The sequence below is a fragment of the Lontra canadensis genome, unplaced genomic scaffold (genome assembly GCF_010015895.1).
Source record: "Lontra canadensis isolate GAN:19392208 unplaced genomic scaffold, GSC_riverotter_1.0 scaffold11, whole genome shotgun sequence".
Lineage (NCBI taxonomy): Eukaryota > Metazoa > Chordata > Mammalia > Carnivora > Mustelidae > Lontra > Lontra canadensis.
Genome location: NW_022631005.1, coordinates 18,755,667 through 18,769,285, shown reverse-complemented (window position 1 = coordinate 18,769,285; position 13,619 = coordinate 18,755,667). Strand labels below are relative to the sequence as shown.

The 13,619-nt window shown below is 32.6% G+C and overlaps 1 protein-coding gene across 1 annotated transcript in view; it reads right to left on the bottom strand.

Moving 5' to 3' along the window:
- Positions 1–13,619, bottom strand: part of LRP1B (LDL receptor related protein 1B) — a 1,927,222-nt gene that overhangs the window by 983,957 nt on the left and 929,646 nt on the right. Inside the window, exon 7 of the mRNA XM_032856138.1 lies at positions 4,483–4,645. Within this exon, the coding sequence (XP_032712029.1) occupies positions 4,483–4,645 (163 nt within the window). The remainder of the gene's footprint in view (positions 1–4,482; positions 4,646–13,619) is intronic.

Below are 13,619 nucleotides of genomic sequence, written 5' to 3'. Positions count from 1 at the left end.
CACTCTCACCACTCTTGTTCAACATAGTATTAGAAGTCCTAGCAACAGCCATCAGACAACAAAGAGAAATAAAAGGTATCCAAATTGGCAATGAAGAAGTCAAACTCTCTCTTCACAGATGACATGATACTTTATATGGAAAACCCAAAAAAAGTCCACCCCCAAACTACTAGAACTCAGACAGCAATTCAGCAATTCAGGATACAAAGTCAGTGTACAGAAATCAGTTGCTTTCTTATACACTAACAATGAAAATACAGAAAGGGAAATTAGAGAATTGATTCCATTTACTATAGCACCAAGAACCATAAGATACCTGGGAATAAACCTAAACAAAGAGGTAAAGGATCTGTACTCGAGGAACTACAGAACACTCATGAAAGAAATTGAAGAAGACACAAAAAGATGGAAGATCATTCCATGCTCTTGGATAGGAAGAATAAACATTGTTAAAATGTTTATACTGCCTAGAGCAATCTATACTTTTAATGCCATTCTGATCAAAATTCCACTGGTATTTTTCAAAGAGCTGGAGGAAATAATCCTAAAGTTTGTATGGAATCAGAAGAGACCCCGAATTGCTAAGGAAATGTTGAAAAAGGAAAACAAAACTGGGGGCATCACATTACCTGATTTCAAGCTTTACTACAAAGCTGTGATCACCAAGACAGCATGGTACTCACATAAAAACAGGCACATAGACCAGTGGAACAGAGTAGAGAGCCCAGATATGGACCCTCAACTCTATGGTCAAATAATCTTAGACAAAGCTGGAAAAAATATAGAGTGGAAAAAAAGACAGTCTCCTCAATAAATGGTGCTGGGAAAATTGGACAGCTATATGTTTACACCATAAACAAAGATAAACTCAAAATGTATAAAAGACCTCAATGTGAGACAGGAATCCATCAGAATCCTGGAGGAGAACATAGGTAGTAACCTCTTCGATATCAACCACAGCAACTTCTTTCAAGATATGTCTCTGAAGTTTTCTTCTAATAAAGAGAAATATGCAAAAAGATTTTAAGGGAAACTAAATTTACATCCTTTTCAGGAAACATTTTTATGGATATGTGTAGAGGATAGTTCTTCCTCAAAAAGATAGGACTCACAATTTGTAACCTATAAAAATGTGAATATGAATATTTGAAATTTAGGGGCATTCATGAATTACATACTCGTGAATTACATATTCTTCAAGATCATACTTCCATGATGAGAACAAGAACACATAGTGGCATGTCTTTAGATACTTCCTAATGTCCAAACCTATAGCAAATTCAGAACTATCTGAATCAACAAACTAATAGATAATAGTTAGTTGTGGGGGTGTAGTCTATAGATTTAATTAACCCACAGTGTAGTTTGAGGAGGTTAACAGACAAAGGTCAGCAACAATTCTGTCCTGTAACAGGTGAATAGTGAGTGCAGGCTCTCATTTGAAACTGAGACTTGCTGTAGGAGCCACTGAATAGAATTGAAAAACCTGTTATCACCCCAAGGATCTCCCTGTTACAAAACCCCTTTCATGGGCATGGGCAAACCTACCTCATTTCTGGTTTCCCAAATTCACAGAGCATCTTAGATTAGAATTTCATAAGTCCATCCTACTCCCTGATAGCTGTTTACTTTGATTCTATCTCTAATTTTTTCATCTATGATTAGTTTTGCCAGCAGCAGGAATCCAGGTAGGTAATGGAGAAGTGTTTATTAACTATTTAAATACTGTCAATCACTCCTATGTGCATTCAACTCCAAGACTTGATCTTCACTCTTCTGCTTTCTGGCATTTGGCCTGCTCTTACAGAGAACAAAGATGATAATAGTCTTTTCCCTGGCTCCTTACATGGGGTCACAGATTCACAAATAAATCCTACAAACACTCTGTCATTCATACTTTACAAGTTAAAAATCCAAACTATATAGAAAAATGGTATACATTATACTTAGAAAATATGCAATTCCTGATGTTTCTCATGATTTCCCCTCTCCCTCAGTTTATTCATCTCACATAACTCTAGAGAGTTTGGGTTTTATACATCGTACCACACATCTGCCAAAATACATTTTTCCCAAACTGCCAAACCAACTTCATTATCATTATTATAAGTAAAAGTTAACAGTATAGCCAACTAAAAGTTGTTTTGTTTTTTTTTTTTCAATGCTGCTTTTGAAGAGGTAAGGCAAATCTCTTTCCATTTCTAATGCTATTAAGGTCAAGCTCTAAGAATCAGGTCTGACTTTAATGTATCCCAGTGTTTTCCAAAGTTACAAGAGAACAAGCCAAAAATATATCATTCAACCCATACAATTAAGAAAAGGTAGGAGAAATTTCACTGGTGGCACGTGTCGCCTTTAGTAGGTCATGCAGAATTGTTCTAGCCTTGACTATTCAAAATAGTATGGAGCAGGACCAAAAGTAGAAGTTAAAGGAAAAACCTACTGTTCCTATCCTAGATAGTATCATATTAATCCTAGCCAAATTTCTGATAATAAGAGAAAAGTAGGATATATATGAAAGTATTCTATTACAAACTGGTTTATATTGATAAAAGAGTGGATCTCTGCTATCTCTGATTTCTACGATTCATGATTGAAAAACTGTTAGAGGCACAGAGCAAACTCAAACAAAAAATTCCAGAGAACCTATTGTGATAAATGATACATGACAAAATTACATTTAAACAGTTACTAGGCCCAAAGGCATCCTACAGAGAATAAGCACAAACAATATGGGGGTTTTCTACTCCTAATTCCTTTGATAAAAATGACAAAATATGGTTTTTTCATGTAATGACAGAAACAGGAAGCTTGAGAACATAAAACACATTGCTATTCAGAAAGGGAGATGGCATTCACATATATTTCAGACTGACAGTTTTATTTAAAAGGGGTCTCTGGGTCTTTGTTTTTAAGAATGGGGAAGGATAAGATGGTAGAATGAGGGGAGAAATGCAATAGCTTCACCTCTTAACATTTTTGACAGATAAGACTGTCTAAAGGCTAATCTGAAATGCAGTTAGCACATCCAGGGAAAAACGTGCAAGCAAATATATTTCTAAACAGAATTCCAGAAGAATGTTGTTAGCATATTTGTAAATTTCTAATTCTTTCTTACTACCCTTATCTAACAACCCAAACAAATCAGTTTAAATACAACTTCTTTTACTAATGTCTTTTGAAGCATCACTGCAGTCAGATTGAGTCAAGTAACCATCTGCTACAAATACAAATAGAGCTACATTCAAAAATATATTACACAGCCTTCCTAGCAAAGTTCTTACGTGCAAGCTGTTCTTGTCAAAATCAGAACCATTGTGATGATGCATCTTAATATTCAATCAGACTTTAAGTAAAGAGTGACAAAAGTCCACATATGGATGACAGCTGTTTCTTCAGTAAATATTTTCCCATTTATTGAATGGAGGCTTATGGCAGCTCAGGATATATTCCATCAGCCTGAACTGCTTGGGTACAATTAAAACAGTAACAAGGATAAAATTTTATTTTTCAAATCTTTGCTACAACTTACATCTGAAAAAAAATCAATATATTTTTTAAAACAATTAAAATTGTACATTATGTCATTGATTTGAGAGTATCCATGCACAGTATTGACTGGAGAAACAACTGGATTTATAAGACTCTACATCTTTTTTGCCCTTTACCCTCAATAATGCCATAGTATTTATAAAATTGAAACATAATTCCTATATGGATTTTCTAACCATATGAACAAACTTGATGGGAATTTAAACATTTATGACTGTATTTTGACAAATTGTGAAATATTTGGAAAAGATTAATGAACCTATTAGCTAAAAGAAGTTCAGATAAGTTCTTTTTAACCAACAAAGAGGCTTGCAAAATTAAAAACAAACAAACAAACAAACAAAAAAGAGAGAAAATAGATTCCGATAAATTCAGTAACTCCATAATTATATAGTATTTTACATATCAGTAGTTAGAGAGAAAAAAAGTAGGTTTCAACTAAAAGATGATCTTAATGATTTAGTATTGTCCTTGAACTTGTATTATGCCCCTTTTATAAATCCCAAATGTGTTGGATATGTTTGTTAATAGTACATCTTTCAAGGAGTATTTCTGAAGCTTGCTAACATCAAGGTATACTGCTAAGGGAACTTAAAATCCTCTCTCTTTAACCTAAAACTATCCTGATGTTCTTGTCTGATGACCCCAAAGCAGTTCTTAAGAGGGTAACAGGTTGTTTTTACCTCAGATTAGACCAGCAATATTAATGGGCTAAGGAATTGGTATTCCCCAGGTTCTGCATGGTAAATTGTAACCCTTTTCTCCTCCTTGCAATGCAGATGTTGAAACTGACATTCAAAAATATTTTGAACCAATGATCTTCTATTCCACAACTCCTGTAAGACATTGATCTTTTTTTTTTTAATTTTTAATTGGTAACTATTTCAGATCAAACACTATAATAAAGAAAAAAAAAAAAAAACTTCTTACCCTGCTATTGGATCTACTGCTATTGCCTTAGGATTATGAAGCTCCAGGTCAATCAGGGTGACACATACAGTCCCATTGTAATTACAAACAAAGATCCGGTCACTGACATGGTCCACGAAATAGAGATTTCTGGTAAGCCAGTCAATCGCCATTTGTTGCACATCTGAAAAACACACATACAAAATCATTGCATTACAGGTACAAATTTTGTATCATAAGCCAAAGAGTACAGAAATCTGTCCAGACCATCACAGAAGACATTTCAAAAGGAAAGGCAGTTTTATGATTAAAACAAACAAAAAAACCCTGCAAAGATAATTTTTTGCTATACCAAATAGGAAAATCACAAAATAAGTGATTTAATTATTCTGTAAAGTAATGACTACCTTTGATACCTTTCTTCTTGTTATATAGGAGTAAGAATGATCTAGGGATATGGGTAAAGAATTTCTAAATCTTAAAATACACGCATTTACAATAAAATCTTTGTCCTATGTCCTCCATTTATACAAAATAGTTTATTCAACACAATGGTTCAATGACAGCTAAACTCTTTAGTAGTAATAAATCTAAGGGTGAACCCATATTTTCAGATTCTCTTCCATTAAAAAAAAAAAAGGAGGGGTGGAAAAGAGATTTGTAAAATCTCTTTGTTTAAAAAAATATTGAAAGCAAAAAGAGGGGTGATATGTTTTTCAGTGGCATACACAGGCATTATAAAACAGGCCTGCTCAAAGATTAATTCTCTCAAGAGTATTTTTAATAGTACCTTCTCTGATGAAGGAAACATTCTACATCCGTGTTGTCTAATCAAGTATCCATTAGCCAAATGTATCTAGTTGAACACTTAAAATGTGACTAGTGTGAATGGGAAACCAAATCTGTACTGATTTCATTTTAATGATCTCAGATTTAAATTTAAAAGATATAGTTAGTGGTTACAATGAAAAGAGCAGCTGTAGGAGAATGTATCTGTGTTTGACTTGAATATCTTCTATTTGATCAGACCTATACCATGGTGGAATTTCATGCTGATTTGTAGATATTTATCTGGTAGAAAAGATAACTCCAAAGGCTATGGTCATACTGTCCTGTGAGGCATTAACCATTTTTATTCTTTCTTATAAATTTTATTTATATATTCTTTTTCTTTAAAATGTCTGCAAATATCTAATTCCACTAATGCTCTTAGATCTTCAATACTGGGCTTGTTTCCTCAATAATTCATAAATAAATTTCTGGTTCATACTTATTCTTGAATTTTATGACAATCATGTTTTTATCTATTGGAAATTATCCTTTGATACCTCCTTGTTCAAACTTACTATGGATCTATGATTCATTCACCAAGCAGTTTCTTTCTATAATCTGAACCTAAACATTCTTCCTACTCTGCTTCAAAATACTTCTTTAGTAACCTGCGGCTTCAGTGAATGATATCCTTTCAACAGAAAGACTAACATAGATGCATGTGTCATTATTATCACTCTTAATGGTATATTGTCAAAGCCAGTATAGAAAGTAACAAGTTTGTGGGAATTTCTATCATGCCTTACAAGAACAAGCAGAAAGTGGATATTGCAATTCATTGGACACACGTTTTCAAGCTATCGATTACAGTTTTATTCCTGAATTGCACAGTCTTTATGGAAACATAACCATTTAAATGTTCCACAAACTACATGCGACTTTTTTCAGCCAGCTCAGCAACGAGGATTTTTAAAAAGCTGAACTATTTCTCTGTCTCCAGAAATCTGCAAATGCATGCTTTTTTAAAATTCTTTTTACATTATTATATGAACTACAGCACAGAACCCACTGTTTCAAATGTCATTTTAAATACCTTGTGTTCAGATAAAGTATGTGCCAGAGCCCATTCAATGGTCTATCCTTCATGCTAGGCATGCAGTTTGTGTAGTCTATGCAATTGCAATTTCAGACAAAAGAGCTTTTTGACAGCACTCACACCTTTTTCCAACTCTTTATCATTAAAGAAAGATTCTCTGCTACTGAAACAATAGGTCTTGTTAACAACCATCCAAGTTTGAAGCACAAAGGTCTCATTAAATAATCAATTAATTAGCCAAACACTCAGTAATTGTGGGTATTGGTTTTGTTTCTTTTTCTTATATTTGAATTTATCTAGTTTTAATGTAATCTTTTATTAAGATTGGAGAACTGAGGCAATCAGACAAAAAGTTCAAGTAAGGAAGCCAATAGATAAATAGACAATAAGTAACTAAATTTGACTGAAATTATTTACTCGTTTCAGGAGATTGATGAATCTTCCAGACAATGGATTCAGTATTTCATCTTAATTTTGTGGAAATATAACCAAGATCATAGGAAATTGTAATCATTTTAGGACATTATGAAAAAATTCTAAATTTTTAGTTAGACCCTTATTACTTTACTGTTACTAGAACAAAAATTTAAATATATTCCTGTTATTATGTTTCCTCATTGCTTTTCATTCATTTTTCAACTGAAATCAACTGAATTTTTTCTTTTGTTTTTTCTTTTTTTTTTTTTTTTTGGAAATGGCTTTTATTATGGTTACTCAGAATTTTCTAATTGGCAAATATAAAGGTTACTATTCTACTCATAGCTACAATATATCAATATTGGTAAAATTTTAAATAATAATGAAAAAACATTGAAAGCATTTTCAAACTTGTACATCATATAAGTAGTTAATAACATTTTTTTTAAATAACAATGTTTTAAAACACAATATTTGTTAGGTCTAAAAACTTAAAGTTGTACCCAGTTAAAATAAAATGAAAAATTCAAGGAAAATGTGTTTTTTTAAACAAAAGGCAACTATTTATAATCTATAATTGGATACACAAACACACACACACACACACACACACATTACAACAGATTTTTCATCATGACACTAGGCAAATAATTAATTTCCAGAGTTGGTGAATACAGTACTGATTTTAATTCACTAAAATGTAATGTATACTAACTATTATGGACTGAATCATTTTTCCCCAAAATTCATTTGTTGAAGTCCTAACCTCCATTGCCTTAGAATGTGAGTGTATTTGGAGATAATTCCTAAAGAGGTGATGAAATCAAGGCCATAAATTGAGCCCTAATCTAATCTGGCCCATATCCTTATAAAATGAGATTAAGACATACAAAGAGAGATAGCAGGAATCCCTATACATAGAGGAAAGGCTATTTGCAAGTAAGGAGTGGCCTCAGAGGAATTCAACCATTTGAAACCATGATCTAGAACCTCCTATCTTCAGAATCGTGAGAAAATAAATTTCTGTTGTTTAAGTCATCTAGTCTGTGGTATACTGATGTGGTACTCTGGCAAAATCACATACCTACTCAAGTATAAGAGAGTTGTCCATGCCACAATATTATTGAGAACAAAAGTCAAAATCTTTTTAAGAAAAAAATATAAAGGAATATCTACATGTCCTATCAATGTCATACTGAATCAGTGTCTGTTATACCTTAAAAAAATCAGTGAATTTTCCTGAGTAATATACCTCTGTTTAACTTACAATTCAATACCAATCAGATCCTAGTCTCTTTGAATTTGTACACTGGTAATTTGCAAATAATTTATGTCTAATAGTGATGCAAATGATTTCCATCAGGTAGTAAAGATAACCCTAGTTTCATTGTCCACTGACATTAAATAGTTTTATATCTAACTTTACAATCTTAAATTAGCAAGTTTTTGCTTCATTGACTGTAAACACTTCAGTCTCTTCTGCACACCTTTGAACCAGACTTACCATCCTTATAGTTCTCATCAGTGAGCTAAGTGACTCCTTAATACATATTCACTACATATTGGTGTGAGTCACGTTTTTAACTTTTTTGAAAGTCACACAATGACAAAATTTACTTCTTGGTCTCTTTTCAATTTATTTGCTATATAATCTTTAACTAGCCAGAGACGGAAAATGCAAATGTCCACAAGAATGAGAAAGATAACATAAAAAAGCAAAACTTGTTTGAAGGAACTATGATAAAGCTAGAAGATAACCTGGAGTATACATCTACTTAAAAAGGCAGGCTTAATTCCAGTTGATTGTTTTGACTTCATAGAAATGCTTAATTATTTCAAAGGAGAACAAAATATAGTCTATTGCTTCCTACAAGAGCCTCACTTCAGATCTAAAAACAGACAATGACTGAAAGTTAAGGAATGGGAAAACATATTCCATGCAACTGGAAAGGAAAAAAACAGAGGTGGAATGCTTTTACATCAGACCAAATAGACTGAACTAACTAACTAACTAAATAAATAAACAAAAACAACTACAACAACAAAAAGGGTTGCAACAAGAAATAAAGAAGGGCATTACATAATGATAAAGAGCAAAATTCAACAAGATATAACACTTGTAATATTTATTCACCCAACATAGGAACAACTAAATACATAAAGCAGATATTAAGAGATACAAAGAGAGAAATTAGTAGAAATACAATAATAGTAGGAGACTTTAATACTCCACTTGCATCAGTGGATGTCCAGACAGAAAATTAATAAAAAAAACAATGTCCTTGAACAACACATTAGACCAAACAGACTTAACAGAATACTCCAAATAAATACAGCAGAATACACATTCTTCTCAAGTGTTCATGAAATATTCTATAGGACAGATCACATAGCAGGCTATAAAACAAGTCTCAATAAATTTAAGAAGACTGAAATCATATCAAGTATCTTTGCTGACCATAACACTACAAAATTAGAAATCAACTATAAGAACAACATTAAAAGAAAAAGAAACAAATACAAAGAGACTAAAGAGCATGCTACTAAACAATCAATATGTCAATGAAGAAATTTTAAAAAAAGAAAAAAAAATACCACCAAGACAAATGAAAATGGAAACACAACTGTCCAAAATCTATGGGACACAGCAAAAGCAGTTCTAAGAGTGAAGTTTAGAGATACAGGTCCACTTCAAGAAATAGAAAAAAAAAAACAAAACAAAACACCTTTCTAACCTTACAGCTAAAGGAACTAGAAATAAAAGAACAAACAAAACCCCAAACCAGTAAAAGGAAGGAAATAATAAAGATTAGAACAGGAATAAATATAATGGAAACCAAAAGAAGAACCTCCCAAAAAGCCCTAAAATAAAACAAACAGACAAAAAGCAATCGGGCAGATCAATAAAACCAGGAGCTGCTGGTTCATTGAAAAAAATCAATAAAATTGATAAACTTTAAGCCACATAACACATTAAAAAAAAGACTCAAACAATCGTAAATGAAAGAGAAATAATAACTAACACCACATAAATACAAAGGATTATAAGAGATTATCATGAAAAATTATATGCCAACAAATTGGACAACCTAAGAAATAAATTCCCAGAAACAGACAGCCTCCCAAAAGTGAATCAGGAAGAAATAGAAAATTTGACAGATCAATTACCAGCAATGAATTTAAATCAGTAATAAAAAACCTCCCAACAAACAGAAGTGCGGACTAGAAGCTTCACAGGCGAATTCTGCCAAACTTTTAAAGAAGTTAATGCCTGTTTTTTCAAACTATTTCAAAAAATAGAAGAGGAAGGAAACCTTCCAAAGTCATTCTTTGAGGCCAGCATTACCCTGATACCAAAACCAGATAAAGATATCACTCAAAAAGAAAACTACCAGCCAATATCTCTGATGATCATAAAAGCAAAAATCCTCAACAAAATATTGGCAAACTAAAACCAACAATTCATTAAAAAATCATTCACTGCAATTGAGTGGGATTTATTCCTGTGATGTGAGGGTGGTTCAGTATTTGCAAATTAATCAAAGTGACACACCGCATCAATAAGAGAAAGGATAAAAACCATATGCTTATTTCAATAAATGGAGAAAAAAACACTTAACAAAGTAGAATATCCATTCGTGATAAAACCCTCAACATAGTAGGTTTAGAAGGAAACCAACATAATAAAGGCCTTATAAGAAAAACCTACAGTTAATATCAAACTTAATGAGGGAAAAACAGAGCTTTTTCCCAAAGTTAAGGAACAAAACAAGGGCATTCATTTTCACCCTCTTCCTCAATATAATACTGGAAGTCCTAGCCATAGCAATCAGACAACAAAAAGAAGTGAAAGCCAAAATTGGTAAAGACCCCAAAAAACACCCAAAGCAATCTTGAAAATGAAGAACAAAACTGGAGGTACCACAATCCTAGATTTCAATATATACTATAACTCTGTAATAATCAAAACAATATGGTACAGACACAAAAATAGACACATAGGTCAATGAAACAGAATGGAGAGCCCAGAAATGAACCTATGATTATATGTTCAAGTAATCTTCAACAAAGGAGGCGAAAATAGGCAATGGGAAAAAGTCTCTTCAAAAGAAATGAAACAAACAAAAACAAAAAGTATCTTCCTCCTTTGTGAGGAAAACTGGACAGCTAGGAACAAAAGAATGAAAATGGACCACTTTATACATCATAGATAAAAATAAACTCAAAATGGATTAAGGACCTAAAAATGAGACCCGAAAGCATAAAAATCCTAGTACAGAGCATAGGCAGCATTTTCTTTGACATGGCCATAGCAGCATTTTTTTTAGATACATACCCTGAAGTGAAGGAAACAAGGAAAAATAAACTATTTTGACTACATAAAAATAAAAAGCTCTGCACAGCAAAGAAAACAGTAAAACTAAAAGACATCCTACTGGAGGGGAGAAGAGCTTTACAAATGACATAACTGATAAAGAATTAGTATTCAAAATATATAACTTATGCAACTCAGCCCCAAGAAAAACCCAGACATAATCCAATTAAAAATGGGCATAAGACAGTAACAGATATTTCTCCAAAGAAGGCATACATATGACTAACAGTTACATGAAAAGATGCTCATATCAATAATCATCAGTGAAATGTAAATCAGAATGGTTAAAATCAAGAACACAAAAAACAACAAGTGTTGGTAAGGATGTAGATAGAACAGAAAAACCTGTGTATTCTTGATGGGAACGCAAACTGGTTCAGCCACCATGGAAAATATTTTTAATTTTTTTCTCAAAAAATTAAAAATAAAATTACTATGTAATCCAATAATTCTACTACTGGGTATTTACCCAAAGAATGTGAAAACACTAATTCAAAAAGATATATTCACCCTTACATTTACTAAAGCACTATTTATAATAGCCAAATTATGAAAGCTGCCCAGTGTCCATTAACAGATGCCTGCAGAAAAACAATGTAGTGTATGTGTTACAACATACACACACACACACACACATACATACATACAATGGATTTCTACTCAGCAATAAAAAAAGGATGAAATTCTTCCATTTGCAACAACATGGGTATATCTACAGATTGCAGTGCTAAGCAAAATAAGCCAGTCAGAGAAAGACAAATACCATATGATTTCATTCATATGTGGAACTTAAGAAACAAAACAAACAAATAGACAAATACAAAGAAAAAGAGACAAACCAGAAAAGAGAGTCTTAACTATAAAGAACAAAGTGGTTATCGGAGGTAAGTTGTTTGATGGGGATAAGTGAAATAGGTGAAGGGGATTAAGAGTACACTTATCATTAGGAGCATTGAGTAATGTATAGAATTGTTGAATCACTACATTGTACACCTGAACCTAATATAACACTATATATTAACTACACTGAATTAAAATTTAAAAAATAATAAAGTGGGTTTCTTGTAATTAAAAAATAAAAGAAAAAAGAAAAGAAAAATACAAGTTGTTCAAATTATTAAGGTGAAGTAAAAAAAAATTATTAAGGAAAAACTAAAACTGTTACTACTTTTAAATGACATAATATTATATGTTAAAAAACTCTAAAGCTATTAGAGCTAATAAATGAATTCAGTAAAGTTGCATAATGCAAAACCAATAGACATATATCTATTGCATTTCTATATACTAATAACGAGCTATGAGAATAAGAAATTTAGGAAATTATCCAGTTTATAATGACATTATAGAGTAAAATATGGAGGAATAAACTGAATGAACAAAGTCAAAGACTTATACTCTGAAAACTCTAAGACATTGATGATACAAGTTGATGACACAAATAAGGGAAATATGAATTATATCCACAGATTGGAAGAATTAGTATTAAAATGTCCATACTATCCATGCAATCTACAGGCTCAATACAATCCCTATCAAACTACCAACATATAGTTTCACAAAACTAGAATAAATAACCCTAAAATTTGTATGAAACCACAAAAAACACCAAATAGCCAAAGCAATCTTTGGAATGAAGACCAAAGCCACAGGTTATCATGCTCCTGAATTTCAAACTATACTACAAAGCCACAGTAATCAAAACATTATGGTACTGGCACAAAAATAAGCCCAACAGGTCAATGGAACAGAATAGAGCCCAGAAATAAACCTATGCTTATATGGTCCATTGGTCTATAATAAGGGAGGCAAGAATACACAATGGAAAAAATATAGTGTCTTCCATAAATGGTGTTGGGAGAATTAGACAGCTACATGTGAAAGAAGGAAAGTGGACTAATTTCTAACATCATATATAAAAATAAACCAAATGGACTAAAGACTTAAAACTTGAAACCATAAAACAAGAAAAAATTAGGTAATAAGCTCTTTGACATTGGTCTTAGTGATACATATATTAACTCTCTATTTTCAGGCTAGGGAAATAAAAACAAAAATTAAAAACAAAACAAAACAAAACAAAACAGGGCTGGAGCCTAGAGGTTGTTAGCAAGATGGCAGAGGAGAAGGAGACTGAAATATCAGGTCGCAGTAGTTCAGCTAGATAGTTATTAAGACATTCTGAATGCCTACAAACTCAATGGAAGATAGAAGAGAAGAAGAGCAGCAATTCTAGGAACAGAAAATTGACCACTTTCTGGAAGGTTGGAGCATGGAGAAGTGAATCCAAAACCATGGGAAGATAGCCCATGTGGGGAGGGGCCAGCTCCCGGCAAGTGATGGAGCAGCAGAGCCAAATCAAACTTTTAGAAGTCTGTTCCACTGAGAGACATCACTCCAGAGGTTAAGCGGGGTGGAGCCCTCATGGGGACAGTGTGATCTCAGGACCCAGGAGGGTCAAGGAAAGACTGGGGGTGTCTGAGTGTGGCAGAGCTCCCA